The following is a 25703-nucleotide window of genomic DNA, read 5'->3' as shown; positions in this document are numbered from 1 at the left end:
TGTTGCAGCTCGCTTTGGGGAGATGAAAACCACGGGCTGCTCTGTCTTCGCTGGGTGTTTTTGCCTGACGTTAGCTAGAGCTAGGAGCCTGTTTGTCTTGTGAAGAAGGCGGCTGTAACTCAGTCCTTGTGAGCGAAACCAGGCCAGCGTGAAAGAACAGCTCTGCCTTTGCTGCCCGGGACGCTGCAGGCGTGCGTGGAAGCGGTAAGTGCCCGTGGCAGGGGAGCAGCCCGGCTGCCGCAGAGCCCCGTGCTCGCAGAGCCCCGCCGTCGGAGGGAGCGCGGCCGATTCCTCCCCTTATTCCTGCCGGCGGCTCGGGGGACGCCGAGCCCTTCCTCGGCGGCAGCGGGGCGCCAGGGTCAGCGTTTCGGGGAGTCGCACGCGTGGAAGCTGCCCCCGGGCGCTGTGTCCCGGAGCTCTGCGCCTGCCGTAGCGCATCCATCCCAGGCCAGCTGTTGTGCAAGAGTGCCTGAAGTCCTCTCTCCCTCTCTGTGCTCATATTTACAAGGGAATGTGATAAATTCAGTATTGATTCCTTCTGTTGCACTGTAAATTTTGCAAAAGATGATTAAATAGTGCAATAGAGTCTGCAAGCGCCATGGCTCAATATGTTCTGGGCCGGCGTATCGACCCCCTCCATCCGACGGCAGCAAGTTCCACTCCCAGCCGCACCAGACCAGTAATTAAAATCCTGTGAGACTGGGATTTAGAAACCAATCATATCACAGCATCAAAGCGTCCGCATCCCACCGTGGCGAGAGCAATAAGCGTGTAAGTGCAAGCACATTTATGTCCGCGTCGGAGTGCTTAAGAATAGTTTCCCCATAGGGCAGGGGAGCAAATAGATCCCTCTCTAAGTGTTTCTGGGTACAAAACTCTGCAGTGACATAACGTTTGTCATGAATTTAATAGCTCTGCACACACATGTAGAGATAGAGGTGAGGATTCTTTCGTTTCCCTTCCCACGCTGTTACCTTACAAACAAGAACAAGGTAGGTTGTTTCCGCACCCAGGTGTTAAGTGCGCATAAACCAACGTGCCCTCACATTACAATAAAGCAAGAGTGAAAGGAGCGGGTAGGCCGACTTGTTTTAAAAGGCAGTGCAAAGAATAAAGGTTTTTCTGAGCCCAAAATACAGAGTCCAAACTGCGCAAGCCTGCCCATGCCCTGGGCCTTCCCGTGCATTGCTGGAGACGATTGTGTTGGAAAGCAGGTTGAGTTTAACCACCTGGGCAAGGTGGACGTGGTTTGAGATAAGGCTTAGCTACTATTGGTAACATCCTGCGGGAAGCTTTATTTCCTCAGGTACGTCCAGTCTTGCGCACAGAGTGCAAGAACTTGCAAAGTTGGCTCCCCTTCTTCATCCCCATCGTCAGGTCTGCGTCTGAGCGGTACAGTCATGGAATCATAGAACACCGGGCTGGAAGGGACCCCAAGGATCATCTGGTCCAACCTTTCCGGCACAATCTAGACAAGATGGCCCAGCACCACGTCCAGCTGAGTCTTAAACGTGTTCAGCGTAGCGGAGTCGACCCCTTCCCTGGGGAGATTATTCCCATGATTGACTGTTCTCATGGTGAAAAATTCACCTCTCGTGTCCCATCGGAATCTCCCTGGGAGTAACTTGTACCCGTTACCCCTTGTCCTCACCATGGGACTCCTTGTAAAAAGGGAGTCTCCATCTGCTTTGTAGCTCCCCTTTAAGCACTGGTCCATGGTGATGAGATCACCTCTCAGCCTCCTTTTCTCAAGGCTGAACAAGCCCAGCTCTCAGCCTGTCCCCATACGGCAGGTGCCCAGACCGCTGGTCACCTTGGTGGCCCTTCTCTGGACCCCTCCAGCCCGTCCACATCTTTTCTGTACAGCAGGGACCAGCACTGTGCACAGGATTCCAGGTGTGGCCTGACAAGCGCCGAGTAGAGAGGGATCACGACTTCTTTCTCTCTGCTGGTGATGCCCTTTTGATGCAGCCCAGCCTCCTCTTGGCCTCTCGGCCGCAGCAGCACCCCGCTCGCTCACGTTGAGCCTCCTGCCCCCCAGGACCCCCAGGTCCCTCTCCACGGAGCTGCTCCCCAGCCAGGTGGGTCCCAGGCTGAGCTGCACTCCTGGATTATGTTTTCCCAGGTGCAAGACCCTACACTTGTCCTTGTCAAACTTCATAAGGTTCTCGTTAGCCCACTTCCAGCCTGTCCAGATCTTCCTGCAGGGGGGCTCTCCCTTCCAGAGTGTCCGCTTCCCCACTCGGTTTGGTGTCATCTGCGAACTTCATCAGAGTACACTTGACCCCATCATCCGGATCACTTATGAAGATACTGAATAGCGTTGGGCCCAATATCGATCCCTGGGGGACCCCGCTTGTGACGGGTTACCAGTTTGAGAAAGAGCCATTTACCACCACCCTCTGGGTGCCACCTGTCAGCCAATTCCTCACCCACCGCTCAGACCACTTGTCCCGGCCATAACGCATCAGTTTCTGCAGGAGGAGGCCGTGGGGAACCGTACTGAAAGCCTTGGAGACGTGCAGGCAGACAACATCCACCGCTCGCCCCACGTCAACCGAGCAGATCACTTTATCATAGAAGGCCACCAGATTTGTCAGGCACGACCTGCCCTTGCTGAAGCCGTGTTGGCTTTTCCCAGTCGCGTGCTTCATTTGACTCGTGATGGCCCCCAGGAGACCAGCAGCGACCACGGTGATCCCCTTACCAGCTGTATTTCTATTTAAGACAAGTTAATTTATTTTTTTCTCTTCCTTCTTCTGTTGCCACCTTCCCATCTGCCATGCGTGTCAACTGTTCAGTGCGTTCAAAGGGCAGCACAGTCCTCCGCTGTTCCTGTTCTGGCGGGCGGGTTCTGGTCAGGGTGGTACCTGTGCACTGGGCTCCTCATTTTCCAGGCTTCCACTGGGGTCACTGGCAGCAAATTTGGTCATTTTGTTGTATTTTGTGATTTTATACCGGGGTGAAAAATCTATGGGCGCGAGTCCACCCATAAAGAAGGGCAACAGCCCTCGTCCCGGCGCTGGGCAGCAGCAAAGAGATCAAGTAACTGCGAAGGGCTTGTGCCGAGCGTAAAAGCATTCTGCGGTTCCTACCCCGAAGCGTACGATGCTGCGTTACGTGGTGCCGAGGACACCGAAACGCCTTCAGGACACGACGTGCCTGAATAAATAAGCGTCGGGCTGAGTTTCAGGAGATCTGGGGTGCTCCTCAGCCCTGCCAGCGGCTCGCTGGTCTGGATATTCTTCTCTTTCGTCCATCCTTCATCGTGTCCGTCTGCCCAGCGAGCTCCTCTGGGCCGGTCGCTTCGGGCTGGTGCCGACGGACGCGGGGATGCGGGAGTCGGCACGGCTGGGAGCGCACCGCGTCCCACCGCCTCCCGGCCCCGCCGAGAGCGGCCGGGAACAGCGCTTGGGAGGAGAACTCAGAGCAGGACACACGTCCGGCGCTTTCTTCTTTCTGCACTGATTCCCACTTCGGTTCAGCAGTAAGTTGACGTTTTATAGAACAGTTCGCGGCAGCTCCAACACCTCACGCCCGATTTCCCAGGGCGCGGTGGCTCGGTGCCCCTCACTGCCTGTATGTCGCTCAGAGTGATTTTTCTACGCACACCATGGTTTACATTTATTATCGAAGCTGAGTTTTGCTTGCTGAAGTTGAGTTTTGCTTGCTGTCGCTCAAATGGCTCTGAATAAATTCGTATCGGTTGGCTTCTTTGTCACGTCGGTGTTAGCCCTCGCTCCGGTCGCTCGCCGATGGTCTGACCACAGCAGAAATCCCTTGGATGCCCTTGGACAACTTTCTTCCCCTGTGGACGCTGACCACTTGCTCTCCTCTAAATCCTTTGTTTTCAGTGTTTAAGTCATTATTTAGCCATGAGGAGCCTTTTTCTTGTACCAGCTTGCTTCTTAGGTGAGGAACTCCGAGGTTCTCGGACATCGGAGGTGCATCCCGAGCAGATCCCGGTTTCCACCTGACCAGCTCGGGAAGGCGAGGCTTTCTGCCAAAAAACTCGTGCTGACTTCTCCTCCTACGTGTTCTTCCCACCGGTCTGCTGCCGCGTTTCCTTGTACGGGTGTTTTTTACAGATCGGCGTCACGGTCGCTGCCCTCCGCTGTCGTCCTGTCGTGGGTGTGACAAGCCGCGAGTCGGTGGCGCTGGCGGATAACCTGGCCTTCGAGCTCCTTCTGAGCTCCTCAGTGGAAAGTGAGGGCCTGGCAATTTGATAACGCTCGGTCATGCTTTAAAACCGTTTCTGTTGCTGCTTCAGCTTGAGGCAGTTCCCGCAGCCTGTCCCGGGTTGGGTTGGGTTGGGTTGGGTTGGGTTGCGTTGGGTTGGGTTGGGTTGGGTTGGGAGCCTTGCCGTGGTGGCCGCGGCTGCAGAGCACCGTTGGCCGTTCCCCGCATCACCTCGAGCCCTCCCGCTTCGCCTTGGGCGCCTGTGGAAGCTCACCTCCTCCTCCAGCTCCTGCTGTGGCTAAGAAGAGGCTCTGGTTTCACCCCTGGAGCAAGGGCTTCTTTTGAATCTGCTTTGGCCTGTGTTTCTTCCGTTTCACTTGCCGGAGCAAATGCTCCGGTGTGGTTTCCTCATCTGGATGCAGCTTCCAGGCTTCGAAGGATGGGGGGGGTGGTTTATTCTTAAGATCCTAACTTTTCCCATTATAAAGACTTTTTAATAAATACCCTGGGTTTCTTTAGCCTTTACCATCCATGTTTCTGAACGTTTTCTGCTGGTGGGCTGCTGCTTTGTTTCCAGCCAGATTCCTGTGCTCCTCTGTTGGAACAAAGCTCCCTGGCAATGGATTCTTCGTCGGGTTTTGCTTGTAATGAAGTTAAGCCTCAGCGGGTGCCCGGCTGCAGCACGGTGCTTCGGAGCGGAGCCTTTGGAGAAAATCTTTTGCTCTGCCCAAGCCTGAATTCAGGCTTGCTTCTTGTCCTGCGAGCTTGCCCGACTAGCTGCTCCCGCAAGCGCCTCTTAGCCCCTGGTTCTTACCAATTTATCCATTTATTAGTATCGTGCTTTTTGCCCTTGCGGTCTCTGCTGTTTGTCTTAGCGCGTTGCGTCCTTTGGTCTCTCCGAGGTCTGATCCTGGTACTGTATTTTCCCTACTCAGGACATTTAATTCCGCACAGATTCTGCGTTACTGGCTAGTACAACCGACTTACCTGCTTTTCACTTCCAGTCTCTAATACCTAACATCCCTGCTCCACCCGTGGGACTTAGCCTTCACTGCAGTACAGCTCCTACGCTGGCATCAAGGCATCCTGCTGTTATCTTCTTGCCTGCCCTTCTCAGCCTCCCCCGATGCCCCCGCTCCAGCTCGCACACCCTAGTTTTGGGCTTTGCCGCTGCCGGCCGTCAGAATCGTAGAATCATAGAGTCACAGAATCGTTTAGGTTGGAAAAGACCCTTAAGATCATCGAGTCCAACCGTTAACCCAGCACTGCCAAGGCCACCACTAAACCATGGCCCCAAGCACCACATCTCCCCGGCTTTTAAATCCCCCCAGGGATGGGGACTCAGCCCCTGCCCTGGGCAGCCTGGGCCAGGCCCTGACAGCCCTTTGGGGGAAGAAGTTTTTCCCCATACCCACCCCAACCCTGCCCTGGCGCAGCTTGAGGCCGTTCCCTCTCGTCCCAGCGCTTGTTCCTGGGGAGCAGAGACCGACCCCCCCGGCTCCAGCCTCCTTTCAGGCCGTTGCAGAGAGCGATGAGGGCTCCCCTCAGCCTCCTCTTCTCCAGGCTGAGCCCCCCCAGCTCCCCCAGCCGCTCCTCCCCAGCCTTGTGCTCCAGCCCCTGCCCCAGCCTCGCTGCCCTGCTCTGGCCACGCTCCAGCCCCTCCATGGCCGCCTTGGGGTGCGGGGCCCAGCGCTGAGCACAGCATTCGAGGGGCGGCCTCACCAGTGCCCAGCGCAGGGGCACCATCCCTGCCCTGCTCCTGCTGGCCACACCGGTCCTGACACAAGCCAGGGTGCCACTGGCCCTCTTGGCCACCTGGGCACCCTGCTGGCTCGTGTCCAGCGGCTGTCGACCAGCACCCCCAGGCCCTTTCCCGCCGGGCAGCTCCCAGCCGCTCCTCCCCACGCCTGCAGCGGTGCCTGGGGTTGTTGTGCCCCCAGGGCAGGACCCGGCCCTGAGCCTTGCTGACCCTCACCCCGGGGCCTGGGCCCATCGCCCCGGCCTGGCCAGGGCCCTCTGCAGAGCCTCCTGCCCCCCAGCAGACCAACGCTCCCGCCCGACTGGGTGTCCCCTGCACACAGAAGCACCCAGAGATTTGTTCTCAGCCTGGTTCCCGAGGTTTGCGAGCTGCAGCTCCGCCAGGACCCCTCCCTGCCGCCTCCTTGCCCCTCTCAGCGCTGACCTGCGCCTCGGCAGCTCGGGATGTTTCTGCCTTAGGAGCTCTCTCCTTTCCATGTAGACGCTCTCTACTCCAGACACATCTCGTTCTTAATTAAGTCTGAACCCTTCCTTCCTACATCACTTTTTCAACCCTGTATTGAGGCACCACCTCTCCGTTTGGTCGCCTGCGTGTTAAAATTTACTACAAACCGTGCACGGTCTTAGTCACTTACTGAGTGACTCCGTATATTTACTTAGTAGTGCCTAAGTAAATATATCGAGAGCGAATCCCCGAGAGGTGGACCAGCGTGGTCGGTTGGGACAAAATGTATTTTTGAGGCAGTCGGATGCAAAGTTGTGCACGCTGGGAGAGGAGTACGGAGTGGTATCGACCCTTGGGAGGCTCTGGGAAGGATGGGGCGTTGCAGCCGGGTAAGGAGGAGCAGGAGGGAGCGCCGAGAGCGGAGCCGCACCAAAACGCACCGGCCCTAGGCTGTGTTAAGAGGGGAGCAGTGAGAGGGCGAGAGGGATTTTAGGAAGGAGAGGCAGGACAAGAACTAATGCATGATGCTGGAGAAAGTCACCCTGGAAAGGCTTCCCGTGCTTTCAGGGTGAGGCTGGACCGCGGGAGCACAGATCCTCTTCCCCAAGAGCTCCCGGGTGCGGCCGCTGCCATCCCGGGGCCGTGTGTTAACCCACGCTCGTCGCGACGGCACCGAACCTGGTTCCGATAACACAACACCCTGAGCTGCCTGCGATACCGCGCTCGCGGTGCCGGCTGGCCTCGGCCACCGGGGAGCCAGGAGGATTCATGCCGGGGGGAGAAGGGCATCTCACAGCCGTGGTTCTCCTGGTGGAGCGGGCAGGGGCTGAGCTGCCAGCCTGCAGGAAAGCTCTTTCATGCGGGTTCGCATTGAAGTGATGCTTCATTCGGCGACAGAAGGAAAGGAGTTGAGGATCGGCAGGAAGATGTGCCGGGGAGGGTTAGGGTGGCCATTAGGAAAAGGTTCTTCACCCAGAGGGTGGTGGAGCGCTGGAACTGGCTCCCCCGGGAGGTGGTCACAGCATCCAGCATTCAAGAAGCATTTGGACAACGCCCTCAGATGTACGGAGTGATTTTGGGGTTGTCCTGTGCAGGGACAGGAGCTGGACTCAATGATCCTTGTGGGTCCCTCCCAGCTCAGGACTTTCTATGAGTCCATGATTCTATGAACCGTGCAGAAGGCAATGTTGAGAATCCTGCCGCGCCGTGCGCTATCGCCACGGTCGGGCACAGCGGCACGCTTGGCAATCCTTTTCTACATCGTTTTTTGCACCTCGTGGTTAGCGTTTGTGGTATCGTTGCGTTGTTCAGGGCTAACGTTTTTCATGAGGCTATTACAAATTGCTAATGAGCCGTTCTCGGCGTTCGGTGCGGCGTACCCCCGTTACCCTCTCCGCAGCATTTGTAGTCCCCTCGAAGAGGGACCACACGTGTGCGCGCTTGGATATAGGACGTGTGCGGGTGTGGGAGAAGCCAGAGGCTTGGGAGCCCGCAACGGCTCACCGTGGCGGGGCCGACAGAGCCCCGGCCTCCAGCCCACGTCGCCGGTCGAGGTGGCACCGCCAAGGCGGGCCCAGGAGAATTCTGAGATCTTTGAGCCAAAAGTTGCCCTTTTGGGCTTCTCTATGCTGAGCCTTTGCTTCTGCGGAGACGAGTGTTTTCACCGGAGGGGCCAGAGGCGGAACTGTGATGGTTTGATCTCATGTACTCCCATAGCCGGGGCAATTAGCAAATGCCACCAAGGGGCAGGGATGCTAAATCATCTGGCGCATCGTCCTCACGCGTGCCCGCAGCTTCTACGTCCGCCCGCCACCTTTGAAAACTTTGCTCTGGCTCTTCCCTTGGTGAGATGTGAGGATATTCCCAGGGGAGCGTGTGCGCACGTTGCAATTCGGGCACGATTCCTTCGCTGCCGTAGCGGGGGCGGGTCCTCGGCAAGAGCTGCAGGTCGTTGCCCCGCGAGCGGAGCGGTGCCCCGTAACGTGTCGCCTGTATTTATCGAGGCACCAGGCAGGGAAGGGGTGGTAGGATCGCAGGCTGGGGGGTCACTCTCCTACTAATGTTGTATGTTAAAAGCTGCTTGTGAAATATGTGCCTTATTGATTTAAAACCAGGTTTACGTTACTGGAAAAAGGGGTGATCATGCTAATTCAATCACTGAAGACTCAGGAGGACAGAAGTCTTTTTATATTACTTTAACTAGCCACGTGGAGCAATAATAATGTCACTCCTTGTCAAAGCTGATGGCTGATGGCATCGTGGAGTCCCCAGCAGGTAGTGGGGGCTGCTTCCTCCTGGAGAATCCCAGCCCGTGTCGATGTTGGAACAGGGCCGGGGAGAGGTGCGCCTGCGCCGGCGAATCGCCTCTAGCGCACCGGCGTCGTGCGGTTCGTCCCGGTGCTCGTCTGCCGCTCGGGGCCTCCCTGGCTCAGGACCGCAGCCCGTCTCCAGCGCCCTCCGCAGCACACCTGCCCACCGGGGGCTTGGGAATTCCCAGGCAACGCTTTCGGGGGTTTAGTCTGCTTTTCGCCAGAAAAATCAGTTTATTTTTTGTAGTTGTTGTCCGTCCCTCTTGCTGTGCTGCCCACGGGCCGTGTGTGCTCAGGCCCTTCTGCTCGGGAGAGGCTCGGGGCTGGGGCTGAGCCTGGATTTGGGCTGCGGCCCGGCAGCAGCTTTGGTCCCGGGGGGGCTCGGTCCGCACTGACGTCTCGGCGTCGGCTCTGCAGCCCTGCCAGCGCCGCAGGCGCGGCTGGGCTGGGCACTCCCCTCGCCGGGAAGGGTCTGATGAGGACCTGCACGAGCGGAGGGACCTGGAGGAACCCCTGCTGAAATGACTTCGTGACGACTAGACAACTGCTGTGGAGAGATGTGTGCAAGATCAGTCCCCGGTCGACAACCTGATGTAAGAAGTTAGCAGCTCTGCTTCTGGGAGACTGGGGATGGCTTTATACTGGGGAGAGTGGCTTTCCGTGGCTTTCTGGACTGCAGCTGTGCTGTCTTCTGCACCGGAGACTCGCCCAAGTGCTTGGTCGCCACCTTCACCACATCATATCTACGCAAATGAAGGAAGACAACGAGACGTTGAACGTTTTGGCGTCCTGTCTGCCATACAGGCCACCACTTCTGTCCGGCTCTTTTGCAGACAGGACCTTCGGAGCGGCACCGGCACGTAGACCATCTCGTGGTGGTTCACAGCAGCCGCGTCCTCTGTCCCTGCAGCAGCTCCTCTTGGCGATCTGCAGAAGAGAGGCTCCGACCCGAGCGCTCAGCTGCAGGCTGCCTCTGAGGACGCCCAAGAGCAGCAGTCCGTGCAGGAGCTTTCACAGCATCTGGTTGTGCCATGCAAGGAGGTCTCATTCCTTGTCTCGGTGCCCAGGGCTTTCCCAAGCCTTTCCGTGTCCGGTCTTTGGAGAAGCGTAGCTCTCCGCGTGTCCCTGTGGGCCAGCTGGCACCCAGCGTTCGCTCTGCCCGAGGTACGAGACTTGTTGTTGCTTCAGCAGGCACGTATCCGGCTACGTGCCCTGAGCCAGATCTCCGCTCCTCTGCCCTGCCAGGACAGACTGCGGCGGAGGAGGGAGAGCAAGGACCGAGCTGCGGAGGACGCAGGGCTGCCGGGATGCTCCTCCGAGCGCCGGCGTCGCCTGCCGGCCCCTGCCACCCTCCCACACCTTCCTGCCCTCTCCCTCCTCCTGCCATCCCCGTCTCCTCCCCGACGGCAGCAGGGGTACCAGCACCCGCCGCGTCGCGAGCTCTATTGACAGTTATCCAGAATCTGAAGGAATTCAAGACAAATTGTTAAGAGGATGGAGTTAATAAAATTTGAAAAATTGAGGCCTGTCACTCTACTAAACTTTTTTCGATACCGCTGACAGAAACATATTTCCCCAATGAGTGACCTTATGCAGCTGCTCCAGCGACGTGACGCTGCGCGGGTGCTGGGAGTGAACCAGCCTGCTATTTATCAAATATTATAAGCCGGGGCCTCCTAATATGAGCAGGGAGGTGCGGGAGGAGGCGACGGACTCGCACAGCCCGAGGTGTTGCCCAGGTGTCGATCTCCAGCTACAGACAGCTAGTGGGAGGTGACAAATGGCCTTCTATTAAGTCTCCAAAGGTTGGCGTCCCCTCCGCCGCCGCTCGAGCCAGCTGCCGGGGTGGGAGAGGGCAGGGGAGGCGGTGGGGATGGGGAAGGGGGTCAGGCCGGGGCGCCGCCGAACCCCTCGCCACTTTTACCTTCTATTAGCAAGCAAAGTGACACCGTTATTTATGGCGGCGTAATATTTTATTGCTGCCGGTACTGGAGGTTGGAATCGACCAGTTGTAGGAGTCGGGTTCTATCAATTATTGCAGCAATTAGTCAAGTCGTCAAAGCCATTAACAGGGGGATTAGGCCAATATTGGATGGCCATTATTGATAGATCCAGGGGAAGGGAAAAGCCAAACAAACCCTCAGCCTTCATCTGAAATGAGAGCCGGCCTAGCCTCGAGGATGTCATCATTTGGAGAAGCCAGAGAACTTGCCCCCCTCCTCGCTGCCCGGAGCGGCGCAGACCCGGGGTGGGTTTTGGCGGCGGGGGGGACCGTGGGAGCACCGTCTCTTTAAAAGATATTGAGTGGCCGGCCTCGGCAGTATATAATCTCACCTGTCTCGATCATATTCTTTATTTGCAATGACAAGGCTTGCAATAGAAATTACTCTGTGTCGAATGTTTATGGAGCACATTTTTCATTCTGTAAGCAAATATAGATCCCTGATGCCAATGCTTAGAAATGGCTAATCTCCCCGGCTCCCGCTCGCAGAGAGCCCGCTCACTTCTTTCATATATTATGATTGCTGCTCGCTTTTATTGAGCACCCCTGGTGCTCTGCGCTCCCCTGCCTTGCAGAAGCAGAAGCCGCAGCCCGGTTCGCCTGTGCCAAGGTGCCCGGCTCGCTCCCGTGTTCCCAGCGGGAGGGAGGATGCTCGCCAGGCCTCTCTGCGGAGCGGGGATGCTGTAGCGGGGCCCAGGCTCCCGGTTTTTCGCAGTCATGCACGGCCACCGTCGGCCTGCCCGTCCCAGCGCCTCGTCACCGCCGTCCCCTCCGCTTCACAGGGGAGCCCTACCCAGCAGAGTAACGGGCTCTTCCCTCGCCGGGCCGCTTCCCAGGGCTCGATAAGCGCTGTCGCCCTGAAACCGGCGGGACGGGCAGCTCAAGCACCGGCTTGCGGGGTTTGAGGCCGATGTGAAGGTTCGTCCTCCTGACCCTCGGTGGCTGGTTGGCGACAGCAAGCTGTCGTGGAGGCAGCGTGCAGCAACGTTAGTGCTGAGTGCCTTAGAGAGATCTCCTGAGATGCCGAGAGCCAGGGGTTAATCCTGTGAGAGCTTGCCTGCTATTCCCCAGCACCCCGCTCTCCTCATCTCGGACTGCCCTGTCCAAGATTCCCTCCGGATCCTTCCCATCACTGCCACTGGGACCAGTTTGACTCTGCATGTTCTCCCGGCGTGTCCGGGGAGGGGAGAGGACGGGGAGCTCTCTCCGTGCGAGTTTGTTCCCCAGAGGGTGCCCGCCTGACTCCCTCCAGTTCAGCCTTTGGGGCTTGTTGGCTATTTTTTTTACACTAAATTCGGAAGGAGCGTGCGGCTCTCCCCCGAAACCGCTCCCGTGCTGAGGGCGGCAGCTGTTTCGCAGGCTGCAGCCAGCCCCGGCCCCAGCTCGGAGCGGCGGAGGGGAAGGGCAGCGTGTCCAATCGAAGCCGTAATGGGCCCGTGTGGCTCCCGCGGGAGCGGGTGCTTTTGTGAAGCTGTATTTTCTTCTGGCGACCATGTGCTCTCATCCCCCACAGCAGCTCTTCCCTGCCAAGCCGATTGTTAGCGGTGACAATTCCTTTTCTTGTTCCCCGGACCCCCGTCCATGTCAGCGCTGGTTGTACATTGTCCCTTTCCGATCCAGAAACCCTTCGGGGCAAAGGTTAGGAGCGGACACGGACCGGGACGGGAGGATTCTGCCCCAAGACTGAACTCTGATCCCCTGATCTTATTCATTTCTTCCTGCCATCAGGTGCCAACCCCCTGCAGAAGAACGAAATGGGACACACGCCCCTGGATTACGCCCGCGAAGGGGAGGTCATGAGCCTTCTGAAAGCGTCGGAGGCGAAGGTGAGCCCGGGATTCCGGTGGCTTTGTGTTTCCTTCCCCGCTACAAGAACGGTTTTAAAGAAGACCTCCTCCTCCACTTCCACCTCCATGCTTTTTCGAGAGAGGTCTGTATGAATTAATGACATGATGCGTAAGGAAAAAAGAAACCCGTGTCCGTGGCTGCGTGCCCTCCTCTTCCATTTCAACATTTCTTCAGTGCCCAGGCCCAGTAATACCGTTCTCTAACCCCTTGGCAAAAATACGGTAAAATCAGGGGCTGGGGCTTACTGTATTTTCTGAAATTCCTGGGAAAAGAAGCAGGTCTGCGAATGCGGAGTCCAGCGGTGGGCCTGGGATCCGTGCCTCCGCGGGCACCAGCCGAAGGCGAAAGAGGCCCGTTGCCTCTCGTGAAATGCCCCTCTCGTCCCTCCAGCCTCGCTGTCCCCTCCAGCGGGCTGGAGCTCACCGCGTCCCCTTCGTCTGTCGCCGTTAGAAGGTATTTTAAAGAGGGAGAAGAACCACATTTGCCGCAGCAGTTCCCATAAAAACCCCAGGAGTAAGCAGATTTACAGAGTAGCGGGTTATTTGGCGATGAGGGATCTGCAGCCTGATGTCGAGGATTTGAAATTCCTGGGTGTGAGGCCTTATTCAAGCGGGAGCCACTAATTATCGATCGACAGGAGAGGCCGTCGCAGCAGTGACGAGCGATGCCTCTCGAGCATCGTCTCTCCAAGCGTCCCAGGTCAGCCAGGGCAGGAGGGTCCCCCGCTGCCCGGTGAAGGGGGCACCCGTGCCACCAGGCTGCAGACGGGGAAACTGAGGCACGAGGAGGCCGGGTTTGCTCCTGACTCGTGCCCTGACGTCGTGCGCCTCCGAGTTCGGCCTATGGGTTTGGGATATGAACTTGCGTGCTGGAAACCTGAGGTTAAGGACTTGCCACTTAAACCTGAGGTTAAGAACTCGCCACTCCTAGAAAGTGGAAGATGAAGGTAATTAAACCGGTGTCGATTATTGCCCTTAGCAGACATTACCATGAATTAAACCTGCCGGGCCGCCAAAACTGCCGGTGCTCGCCTAGGGAAATCATTGCTCGAGCAGTTCAAATCCGCGATCCCCAAGGCTAAACCTCCATCCTAAGCAGCGAGACGCTCATCTTTCCTCTTGGGCTCGCCGCGCTCCGTCACGGCGAGGGAAACCCCGACCCTGGCGTTCCTCCGACGGCTCCTGTTAGCCAGAAGCGCTGCTGGGTCGCTTGGACAGCTCTCCGAGCAAGTTTTAAGGAAGAAAAGTCGGGAATAAAATACTTGAAATCTTTACGAGGAGGTGGGGGGGAATTATCTGGCGGGTAAATGGTCTCTGGAGGCCGGCGCTGGCAAGGAAACCTGCCCCTAACAGTCTGAAGAGCGGCGTTGGTTTTTATGCTTGACGAATAGATGGAGGAGAGAAAGGAGATATATCTGTGGAGATGTTCCCGATGAAAATGATTGTACTTGTATATAAAACATAAGAGAGGCAAGGCAGCTCGTGATGAATATTCAGCTGGGGGGGACGCGGAGCTCCCGGGGTCGCAGCCACCCCCGTCTCTGCGTTCCACCGAGAGTCTTTGAGAATTTATTGCTCATTTTAATCACTGCTAGAGAATGAATTGGCAGCACTGTTACTGGATGGGCACATCCCATAGATTTTATTTACATATCCTCGTGACAGAATAACAAGGAGTGTTCATATGTATTTTTAATTTATTTTGATTTCCTTTATTCTTTTCAAAAAAAGAGTTCTGTCTGTGCTTTGCCTGTGCTAAACCACACTCGCCTGGTGTTGAGGGCTCTGGGGCCAGTTCACGTTGCTAAACTGGTGAAACTGAGATAAGCTGTCGCGTGTCTCGGGCGAAAAGGAGAGGAGCAGCCCTCGGAACTGGTGGCTCGTGTGCGTAACTGGGAGGGACGCAGCCCCGGGACTGATCCCAGCTCTTACAAGTCTCTCTTTGCCGTTCCACTCCTCTTTCCCCTGCTGTCCTGGGCCCGGTCAGATCTGGCCAGCGGTCTCTCCTGTCTCCGTCGGTGGTCACCAAAGGGTTTTTCGGGGGCGTCTCAGCCAGGACGAGCACGCGGTTGCCCTCTCCCCAGGCCAGCAGTGGTGCGGGCCCTCCTGAGCCGGAGCTCCTGTCCCCTCGTCACCGGGAATCGCCGTTGGTGGACCCTCTACGGAAAGCAAACGCCCGGCTGTGGCTCAAGCGCCGGCCGCTGTTCCCATCCAGAACATCCTCGGCTTCTTGGTTACAGCATATTTTATGAGAAAAATGTCTTCTTTTGGTTGCTGGCGAAGTGCCTGTTCCTCAAGCCGTGTGTAGGGTCGGGGCAGAGCAGCCGCGCAGGGAAAGCCGATTTTCTGCTTTCTGTAGACCCACCAGAACGACCGCAAGACGGTGTTTGCCCTCCCCGCCAAAGAACCACGCTCCGGATCTCCGAAGGCTGTCGTAGCTTCGTCTGCGTCCCTGACACCGTCTGCAGTTCATCATCCCGCTTTCCTTTAACCTTTTCCATTCCTTTCCCTGTAAGGCGAAAGGTGCTGCCCCCTCCGCATCCGCAGGTTTGCTGCGAAGGTTTGGTTCTGCGGTGCTGTGCTCTCCAGCCTCTTCCCTCAGTGTTTTCCCAGCGATGCCGTCGCGCCTGGGAGGGATGCCGCGCTGGATCACGGATAACGGAAGCCATGCCCGTCTTAGTGACTGGCAGCCGGCTGTTACTATCTCAGGGTGAGCTCTGCCGAAGCACGGATGGAGCGAATCTCTGATGAAAAATGAACAGCTCATGGTTTTGGCATCGCGTCAGGAGTCGCTCCGAGCCCAGGTGAGCGCAGCAGCTCGGATGCCTTCAACGCGAGAGCAGGGTACCGCTCCCTGCGTTTCTTTCGGCACGTAACGCCGCTGTAATCCGCCTAAGTGCCAGCGATGTGCCCAAAAGTTTCGTCAGGAGAACCAAAGACCGGTTGTCAGAGGGCGAGGACGCGGTGCCCGCTGACACCGTTTCACGCCGCAAACCGGGAACGGGCGTTGCTTGCTCCGGCTGCTGGTTTCCTCACCACTGACGCCAAGGACTGAAGTCAAATGTGAACGAGGGCGAAATGTCCGGCAGAAACGTCCGTTGGGAGCGAGACGCGGGTCGGACGTGCTGCTCCAGCCGCCCCGGTGTCAGGAGAGCAGGGAGGAGGTGGGAGAAGCTGGGTGCGTACCTGTGCAGGGGGATGGAGAGGGGGCTGGGAGAGAAAGGAGCGGGAGCTCGTGTCTCCGGCGAAATCCAAGATGAGTGGAAAAAGCACCGTAACTGCTACGTTTGCGGTCTTGTACCCGTGGAAGGGGCTTTCTTCCTCCCCAGGGACTTCTACAGTGTTGGTTTGCCGAGGGGGGGTTGCGGACGAGGGGCGTCCCCCCCGGCTCCTCGGGCACGTCTTCCACAGACCCCCGCGACTCGCTCGGTGCCCTGACAGCACAGATCACGTTCCCTGCACCTTAAGAGAGGCAGAAGAGGAGGGAGGAAGGAAAGATTTGTCAAGATATGTGGAAAGACACAGATATATGGCAAGAGCAGCGCTTGGAGCCTCGTGGCGTACACGGAGCCGGGGGGAGATGACGGCGGGCGCGCCGGTGCCTGTCCCACGGGGCTGTTCCGCTGGGATCCGCAGGGAAGTTATTGCTCCGTATGAGGCATCAGGGCTGACGGCATCTCTCCGTTACACACCAGACTGATGGCACCAGCCAAAATTGGATCGTTTGCTATTTATTTTTTTTTTAACTTCTGTCAGCGGCGGTAGCAGCCCAGGGAAGGCTGGCGGCCTGGCCGGGGGCGTTTATCCGCTCCGGCCCTGCGGCAGCTTCTGCCACCGCTCTCTGGTTTTGTTAGAGGCGTTTTCCCTTCAGGAAGGCGGTTAAATGATGGGCCCAGTTATGTGCGTTACGCTACTCACTCTGCCAACCCCGTGCGCTCTTCATGCTCTGTCCTTAGCTAACTCAGGCTCTGTGGGACGGTTGTTTCCAGAGCACTGGTTTCACTGGTGAGACAGCCAGCGTCTGCTTGGGATGGGGAACGGCGCTCAGCAGAAAGCTTTGCAGCATTTCCTAAAGATGAGCAGGGGCTGGGTTTGTCCTCTTTCCTCTAGAAGTTCACGGCAGCAGAAGACCTGCTCCCACTTTGGGATTCCGCCTGGTCCCGTCCCCGAGCATCTCGGAGATGTGCTTGTGTCGGGCGGCTCCGTACGCTGCTCTGCGCGCTCTCGGCCTTCAGCTCCAGAAAGTGAGCCGGCTGGAAGCAGTGCCTGGGTCTCGAAGGCCCTGCTCCTTGTGAGCTGGAGGTGGAAGAAAGCAAACGTCCCGAGTACAGAGCTTTTTCCAGCGCCGGCCTGCGTGCTGCCGCGGGTTTGCCTGCAAGGCAATGGCGCCGGGCTTCCCCAGCGTACCCAACTGGAGACGGCAGTGCTGCCATCCCACGGGATGACGGTGGAGTCTTTGAATAGCAGGTGGGTGGAGGGTGGGAAAACAAAATAGGTAGAGTAGTCGAGGCCTTATTTTTCAAAATAAGCCTGTAACGGGTTACGAGCTCGTTAGGGAAATGGAGCAGTGTCACTGTTCCCTCTGTGTCACCGCTACAGAAGCAGCCTGTAGGTTCCCGGGCGCTGCCCGCGGCGCGGCGCCTCGCCCGCGCCTCTCCGTTCCCGCTTGCCCCAGCCCCTGTCCCTGGCAGATCCAGAAATTTCCTCGCCGTGGCTCGGGCTGGTGCTTCCAGACTCCCACCGAGCTGCATCTGCCCTGGCCGCTTCCCAGTGCCAGGCAGCAGTCCGGGCGCTGTCTGTCTGTCCGTGTGTCAGACAGATGCCCACAGGGCTTTGCGGCCCTGGGGGGGGGACAAAACTCTTATGTACGTACCCAATGCTCCTGATCTTGCTCTGAAAAGCCTCTGATCCCAGCGTTTTCTTCCCCCCCACAGTTCCAGGAGGAGCAGCGCAGGAGGGAGGTGGAGGAACGCCGGAGGTTTCCGCTGGAGCAGCGGCTGAAAGAGCACATCATCGGTCAGGAGAGCGCCATAGCCACGGTGGGAGCAGGTAGGACCCCTCGCCCGCCGCCCGCTCTGCCCTCCCGCGTCTTCTGCTCCACGGGGAAAGCGAGCCATTCCCTCCGGCCCCGAGCTGGGGCTGCCTCCGAGCGGCCCACCGAGCCTGGGGGGGCCGGCAGGAATTTGCCCAGGGAGTTCTCAGCTAAACACAGCGGCTGAACCTGCCGACACCTGAACATCGAGCTGTCTTTTTACAAGACCGTTTGTCTTAAGAATATCGTTCATTAATAATTCGCGAGCAGTTCTGTACGGCTTTATGTACGCAAGCCCCTCACAGGCGGGCTGCTTCGGGGGATTTTTCTGTATCCTTTACAGATTTGGGGCTTCATTCCACGTCTAATACAGGCACGTACTTCAGCCACGCTTTCCTGGCCGTGCGTGCTGCATCAGCCCGGCGTCCTGCCGCTGGTACCAGCACCGGCTAGTGAAGAAATAGACCCTTTTATTCATTTTAAATCTGCCTCCTGATGGTTTCGCCCAGTGCCCTCTAGTTCTTGCATCAAGGGGAGCATTTGTTGCTGAGGAAAGGGTTGCTCGGCCGAAGCAGCTGCAGTTTATGGCGCAAAGCTCTCCTTGCCTCGTCACGGGCCGATCTCAGTCAGCGTTCTGAGCCCGGCCCCGCTCTGGTCGGTGGCGTTGTGGTCCCGAGCTCGCAGAGCGTGTTTGGTGGCCATTAGTCATAAGATGTCACGACTCATGAGACACGTAAAATGTCATCCAGTCACCAGTGGTGTCCCCAGGGCTCAGCACTGGGGCCGGTCCTGTTCAACATCTTCATCGCTGATCGGGACGAGGGGATGGGGGGCACCCTCAGCCAGTTTGCAGGGGACACCCAGTCGGGCGGGAGCGTTGATCTGCTGGGGGGCAGGAGGCTCTGCAGAGGGCCCTGGCCAGGCCGGGGCGATGGGCCCAGGCCCCGGGGTGAGGGGCAGCAAGGCTCAGGGCCGGGTCCTGCCCTGGGGGCACAGCAACCCCAGGCACCGCTGCAGGCGTGGGGAGGAGCGGCTGGGAGCTGCCCGGCGGGAAAGGGCCTGGGGGTGCTGGTCGACAGCCGCTGGACACGAGCCAGCAGGGTGCCCAGGTGGCCAAGAGGGCCAGTGGCATCCTGGCTTGTGTCAGGACTGGTGTGGCCAGCAGGAGCAGGGAGGTGATGGTGCCCCTCGAGTGCTGTGCTCAGCGCTGGGCCCCGCACCCCAAGGCGGCCATGGAGGGGCTGGAGCCTGGCCAGAGCAGGGCAGCGAGGCTGGGGCAGGGGCTGGAGCACAAGGCTGGGGAGGGGCGGCTGGGGGAGCTGGGGGGGCTCAGCCTGGAGAAGAGGAGGCTGAGGGGAGCCCTCATCGCTCTCTGCAACGGCCTGAAAGGAGGCTGGAGCCGGGGGGGTCGGTCTCTGCTCCCCAGGAACAAGCGATGGGACGAGAGGGAACGGCCTCAAGCTGCGCCAGGGCAGGGTTGGGTTGGGTATGGGGAAAAACTTCTTCCCCCAAAGGGCTGTCAGGGCCTGGCCCAGGCTGCCCAGGGCAGGGGCTGAGTCCCCATCCCTGGGGGGATTTAAAGGACGGATAGACGTGGTGCTTGGGGACATGGTTTAGTGGGGGGCTTGGCAGCGCTGGGTTAACGGTTGGACTCGATGATCTTAAGGGTCTTTTCCAACCTTAACGATTCTGTGATTCTGTGATGCTAAGATACCCAGGCTTTGGGGCGGATGGGACGGGTGATGGCTGACGGAGGGGTTATTCACCTCCTGAGCTCTTTCCATCTCCCCTTTCTGGTGGTGCTGCCAGTAAATACTGCAGATAACAGTAAAGCAAAACCCTTTGCAGCAGCGCGTCCCCGTGACGTTCCCTGCGTATCCGTGAGCCCTCGCAGGTGCAAGGGGACGCCATCTTCTCCTGCTCTGTCCGCTGCCGAGAGGAACGCCGCACGAGGCAGGTCCTTAAGAGCCTGCGCTTGAAAGCACGTTGCCTTTACGGCTCTGCTTGGTTGGTTTCTGTCTGGGAAGCCGCGTTAGTTGTCTGTGCTATAGATCAGGAGAAAGACGGGGTGGTTTGTATCCGCGAGTCCGTTGCAAACAGCGCGAGCCCGCAGTACTTCGTTAGCTCGGGTTCCCTCGTCTGGCTCTGCTGCAGCCCCGTGCCCTCACCCCCAAAGTATGCTGCCGGGGCCTTTTTCTTCAGGTGTTTTTCCTGCTGTTCAAATTCTGAGTTTTCACAGCTTAAGAAAAAAAAATGGAATAAACACAGGGAATAAATGAGGAGTCTGGCCTCTTGTGGCTGTGATGGAGCCGTACAAGCGTGCAGCGAGGTTTGGAGGAAAAGGTGATGGTTTTCATCAGAGCAGGGGACGGAGCTGGGGGCAAAACCAGATCAGCTTTTAGGCGCACGGGCCCAAACAGAAGCCACGAATTTCAGCTGAGCGCAGACAGTCGCTCCGAGCATAACTTCGTTAGGTTAATCAGTTAGGCACTTGGAGACGCAAGGGCGTTGGGCATCTGTGGAGCAGAGGGGGGGATGTCTGAGCGCATCGGCCAGCCTGGTGAACGCGCTTCTCTCTCGCTGCAAACCTTGCTTTGCTTCTGCCAGCACGGCTCCGGCAGCAGCACCCCTGCAAAGCCCGAGCCCGGGCATCAGCCCGGCGCTGCGGAGAGCCTGCAGCCGCAGCGCCGGCAGCCCCAGCTCTGCCTCCCCAGGAGCACCACGCTCCGTCCCGCGCCGCAGGCACCGGCCGGGGAACGTCGCGCGCGACGGAGCGCACGGCCCCGACCGATGCCCCTGCGGGGGAAGGAAAAGAGGGGTCCCGGGTGTTCGTGCGGGGTGGTTTTCCTCGGTGTCACGAGTGGGTGCAGCTTGGGGCAGCCCCTCAAAACTCAGCCGCGGTTTATTTCATGCTGGGCACGACAAGACTGCAAGGAAATCAAGGCTCCAGCGAGCTGGGCTGGGGTTGATTTGCCGATCCAAAGCTCTGGATCCTGTTCATAATTCCTTGAACCGTCCGTGCATCCCAGTTTAGTGCCTGAAAGCGGGACAGCGAGGCGAGACGGGGCTGAGGTCAGGGCAGAACGGCGAGCGGCGTGCTGTCGCAGACACCGCGCCGTAGCGGCCTCGTTAACAAAGACGAAGGTCTGGAAGGCCTGGGAAGAGCCAGCGCTGCCCCGCGCACGCAGCAGAGCCCCTCTGCCTTCGGAGAGCGGCTGTGCCTGGGGGCAGCAGGCCGGGCTAATTGGGAAGCTGTGATTAATGACCGGTGCCTGTTTCTGACACAGGTGGTGTTTCTGCACATTAAAGTGGCTGCCTTTATGGAGGTTTCTCTTATTGAATTATGGGGAATGTGCTTGATACCCCCGCAGCCTCGGGACATCAGACCAAAAGGTAGCAGGAGAGTCTCCGTCCCCTCCTCCCCCTCTTCCCTTCTGCCCTGGTTTTGGTGTTTTCTTTCGGGAAGGGGGAATTGAGAGACGGGACTTTTTCTTTCAAGCGCTTCCTGGCTACTTTTGTTATTTATTTTATTCCCAGCTGGTTTCGCTGCCGCTTTGCGGACTCCACGCGCCTCCCGTTCTGCACTCGCCGATGCAGTTTGTTGGCTCGGAGACTTGCCGCACGCCACGTCTCGAGATTTACCAAGCCGGGCTGATATGTTTAATTTATAACTGCCGCCTTAATTGAATAATCTGATTTAATCCGTCACTCGGTGCATGATCCAAACAGCCTCCGGAGGGGCTCGGGCGAGAACGCAAAGGGAAGGTGCGCTCTGGGGTTGGCCGCGCAGGGCCGGGGCGGCGGGGATGCTCGGGGCTGCGGGGATGCTAGCGCGGAGCTTGCCGCAGTCGCGGCACCGACAGCCTGACATCTCTGCCGCAGAGGGAAGAAACCCTCCTCTGTCATTTCCACGGGATATATCCGAGCCCCGCTGCTCTCTTTTCTGCTCCGTGAAGCAGGAGAGACGACGGCAGGACCGCGAGGAGGTGGATGGTGATTAACCGATCCTAACAGGGCGTCTCCGAGGGCGATTCCTCCCGGTGCTCTGGCTGGGGACGGCGACGGCGGGAGGCAGCTTGGCCGTGGCCGAACGACGCTCTCCCCCGGGCGGCTGTAGACGCTTGTTTCATTTTAACAAAATCCAAATAGAAATATTCCATCTCGTAACATGTCAGAAAAAACCAGGCAGGTCATTCCCGCGATCCCAGGAACTCACGGCAGCCTGGCTGCTGCGGCCGGTCCGTGCGCGCCAGCGGCTGAAAGGCTCGCGCTTGCGTTCCCGGGGCGCTTCCAGAAGCGACCGCGCTCCGAAGCCGGCCGGGGCTCGTTTGCCTGCGGAGGCACCGGGGTGGAGCAGCGCGGCCTTAAGGGCTCAGCAGAAAGCATCCCCCGGCTGAGGTTATAAACCGCAGGAGGGCATTTTGTGGAAGTAAACATTTTGTTTGGCTTTGGTTTGCAATCTCATATCCTAAACATTATGCCGGAGAAAGACTACTCTCCTATAGAGACGCGCAGGGTTTGCCAGGCAGCGGTCAGCTCGCGGGGGTTCAAACCTCCGCTTTCCAGTGCTGATTTTCTAAGCCGTTTGGATCGAAGTAATCTGTGAGAGCTCGTCCCGACGTTGAATAAGGAGGGAGGAAGGAAAAGTGGTGTTTATTTTTTAGCGTAGAGATTTTGAATAAAAGGTGGTGCAGAGAAATCTAGTTTTTAACTAAAAAATTACAAATTTTGAACACGCTGAGCAGCTATAATGTTGAAATCAGTTGGTGTTTCAAAGCTGAGGAAAATGGGTGAGCGGGCATTTCATCCTGCCCTGGCCCGAAGGAAGTCGGTTGTATTTCGGGCGAGACGGGATCCCTTACAAGTTCTGTATTGCGGAGGGTGCAGCACTTGTTACAGCGAGGCAGGCTGCCTGCGGGCCAGGTCAGGCTTTGCAAGGAAACACTTTCGGTCTAGTTGGAGGTTCATCTTCTTCCCCGTCCCGGAGCCAGCGGCAGCGGGGCCGGACGAGCGGTCCTGAGCCCGCCAGCACCTTTCTCGGGGCTGCGGTAGACCGCGGGCCGTGGATGCAGAGCCTGGACGGAGGAGAGCGATCCCACGGCGGGTATGGACCCGGAGACGTCACCCCGTGGTACCCTGAGCCCGGGCGGTCTGAGAAGCACCGCTGAATGAATTGATTTGATAAATGGACATTTATTACACTCACAAATTGGCTGAAACCAATTTCGGTCACATCAACCCCTGATAACTGCTAGGGTATTGATTTGTGTAAAGTAATACAGTGAATTTATCAGTTCAATAGCAAGCTGAAGGGCCTCTCAGAGGCACCGCGCTACAGTTACGCTGTTACAGATGTACAAAATAAAGTGAGAGCACTGCAGCCACGCTGGAAATGGCTCCAGCGAAGAAGGCCCAGGCGTCATCATCAGCCTCTTTGCTCGGACATTGGGTCTGAATGTCTTAATGAAATTTCAGCAAAGCAGGGCGACCTACCTCCTCTTATTTATTTATTTCTGCCATCCCCGAAGTTACAGGAGGAAGGGGACAGCTTTCCAAGAGGCGTAGCACGGATTCCTTGCGTGGCTACCAACGCCGAGCGGTCAAGGTGGCCAGCGGCTGCTTTCTGGGTACGGACCCCGAGGGGAGGAGCGCCCCCGGGGGCTTTCCTAGCCGAGGTTTTCATCCTTCGGGCTGGCGCTGGTGTCCTGCTCTGTCCCGGGGTGCCATCTCGGTTCCTCTTGGCGAAGCTGAAGCGTGCAGCGGCCAACCTAGGAGAGCCGCCTACAGCCGGGGCTGCAAGAGCTGGGGCTGCCGTGGCCCCTCGCTGGGGGCAACCAGAATTTTGCAGGCTTTCCAAACCTCAGGAGCGCTGAGGCGAGGCTGTGTGCTAGGATATCTCATCGGTTTAAGGCTTATGGAAAAGGTTTGGCACCTCATTGTTGGTCTAACTAACCCGCTAATGAATGATAACACCTCCAGCCGGGATCTCGCACCGAATCACGAGCTCTGGCTTTATGGGCGGTTTTTATGGGGTGGTTTATATCCCCGGAGTTGCTCTGAGTGAGACGAGCATTTACCCATAAAGTCTGGTATCCCGCTGCAGAGAGGAGTGAAAAAAGACCGCACTTAACCTCGCTGCCTTCGGACCATCAAACGCGCTGACCCCTGCAAGTGGTCACTCCGTGCCCCGGAGCAAAAGCTTATTACCTTTATTGTCTTAGCTGAGATCGCTGCAGAAATTGTCGGCGTTATTCCCCATCAATTTTTTTTTTTTTTTTAAATCTCTCCACCCCGGGTATTTGACCTCACGTTTGCTGCGGTAGAGGGCAGGGAAGGAGCACGTGCGGCACCGGGAAGGGCACGCGGTGGGCCGCGCTCGGGGACGGGCAGGGGCTCTGCGCCGCCGTGTCCACGGCACAGCCGTTTCCTCCTCTTCCTCCTCCTGCGGCGGCTGTTTGGGGGGGCGACGTGGCCCGCGAGCGGCCGGAGGACGGGGCTGGCTGCCCGCCGAGCTTTGCCCGTGATTTCCCAGAGAACCGAGCCGCGCCGCCGGCCGCAGCCCGAGCTGGTCGGTGGGGCCGAGCGGAGACAGCGGGCAGGGTGAGCCGGGGCGGCCGCAGGCCAGTCCTGCAGCCTGGCTCCACGCCCCGGCTAATGAAGCCGTGACAGGAGTCAGGACTCATTAGCGTGGCCAAGGCACCGGGTAATGCATCTCGGTCGCGTCCAGGCATCAAATCCCAGTCCGCCTGGCGCTGGGGCTCGCGTGCCCGCTAACTTCACAATCCCTGCGCTCAGTCCCGTTTCACTGGGTGGACGTGCCCCTGGATTTTAAGGTTAGACCGGGCTTTTTTGGCTGTTTAGGCTGAGCCTGTGCATAGCACAGCGATGCGAGCCTTCGTCTTCTGGCTGAGCTACCACCACCTCTCGGGAAGACCCCTCATCTTTCCCTGCAGACTCCGCAGGGATTAGGGATTCATTCACCCTCCCCTTTGCAAGCCGCTGCGATGGTTAATCACCCTCATTATTAAAAAACGTTCTGCCTTATTTCTAGTTTGAATTCGTCCAGCCCCTGCAGCACGTTCGTTCTCTCTGCCAGATGAGTGAGTTGTGGGCTTCCTCGTGGAGACGCTTAATGGCTCCGGTCAAGTCAACCCTCAAACCTCTCGTCCTTAACCTCAGTAGATGGATTTTTTCTTGCCGTTTTCAGGCTCCCTTGAGGCTGTGGACGTGTACTCCTCATCCTCACCAGATCTGTCGCCTTCCACCCTGCCTGGGTCCCCTGGGATCCAGCCCCGGGCTCAGGGGAGCTGGCCTGCCTGCAGGTCTTCTCGGCGGCAGGAGCAACTCCAGGAGCTCCGTGGCAAATCCACGCGAGGCTCCTCGGTGCCGCCCGATCCGGCCGCTGCAGTATTTCACTTCAGCTGCTGCTGTTGCACACCTTCCCGCCGTGCCTGCTGCTGGCAGAGGCAGCATTTCCCCCTCGGTCCGTGGGCTGCGACATTCAGCTGCTGTTTACATGCAAAATGGAAGTGGTTATCCCATATTGCCCGTGTCGGTTTGCCAGCCTGTTCCGCAGGAAGACCTCGGCGTGTGCCACGGCGAGGATGCCTTGCCCCAGGGATCTTTTGTTTTCCCATGCCCCTTCAAGCAGAGCGTTTGGTGGATTGACTTTCTTTCCAGCTTTCTTTCCTTCTTTTCTTCTTTCTTTCTTTCTTTCCAGCTTTCTTTCCATCTTTCCTTGTTTCCATCTTTCTTTCCATCTTTCCTTGTTTCCATCTTTCTTTCCATCTTTCCGTCTTTCTTTCTTTCTTTCCTTCTTTCTTTCTTTCCATTTTTTTCTCTTTTCCATCTTTCTTTCTTTCCTTCTTTCTTTCCTTCTTTCCTTCTTTTGTTCTTCCCTTCTTTCTTTCTTTCTTTCCGTCTTTCCATCTTTCTTTGTTTCTTTTTTTTTCTTTCTTTCCATCTTTCTCTCCATCTTTCCTTCCTTCTTTCTCTCCTTCTTTCTCTCTTTCTTTCTTTCCTTCTTTCCCTCTTTCTTTGTTTCTTTTTTCTTTCTTTCCATCTTTCTCTCCATCTTTCTCTCCTTCTTTCTCTCTTTCTTTCTTTCCTTCTTTCCTTCTTTCTTTCCTTC

At 57.7% G+C, this 25703-nt stretch overlaps 1 protein-coding gene across 1 annotated transcript in view; it reads left to right on the top strand.

Annotated features, from left to right (window-relative positions):
* The window catches only part of CLPB (ClpB family mitochondrial disaggregase), a gene marked incomplete at its 5' end in the record, with an annotated part of 92292 nt that overhangs the window by 47231 nt on the left and 19358 nt on the right, over nt 1-25703 (top strand). Inside the window, 2 exon segments of the mRNA XM_082304467.1 lie at nt 12422-12519; nt 17475-17589. Coding sequence (XP_082160593.1) covers nt 12422-12519; nt 17475-17589 — 213 coding nt within the window.

Source organism: Platalea leucorodia (genome assembly GCF_965183815.1).
Source record: "Platalea leucorodia genome assembly, chromosome: 2".
Taxonomy (NCBI): Eukaryota; Metazoa; Chordata; class Aves; order Pelecaniformes; family Threskiornithidae; genus Platalea; species Platalea leucorodia.
The sequence above is the reverse complement of the archived record's forward strand: the minus strand, read 5'-3'. Positions and strand labels throughout refer to the sequence as shown.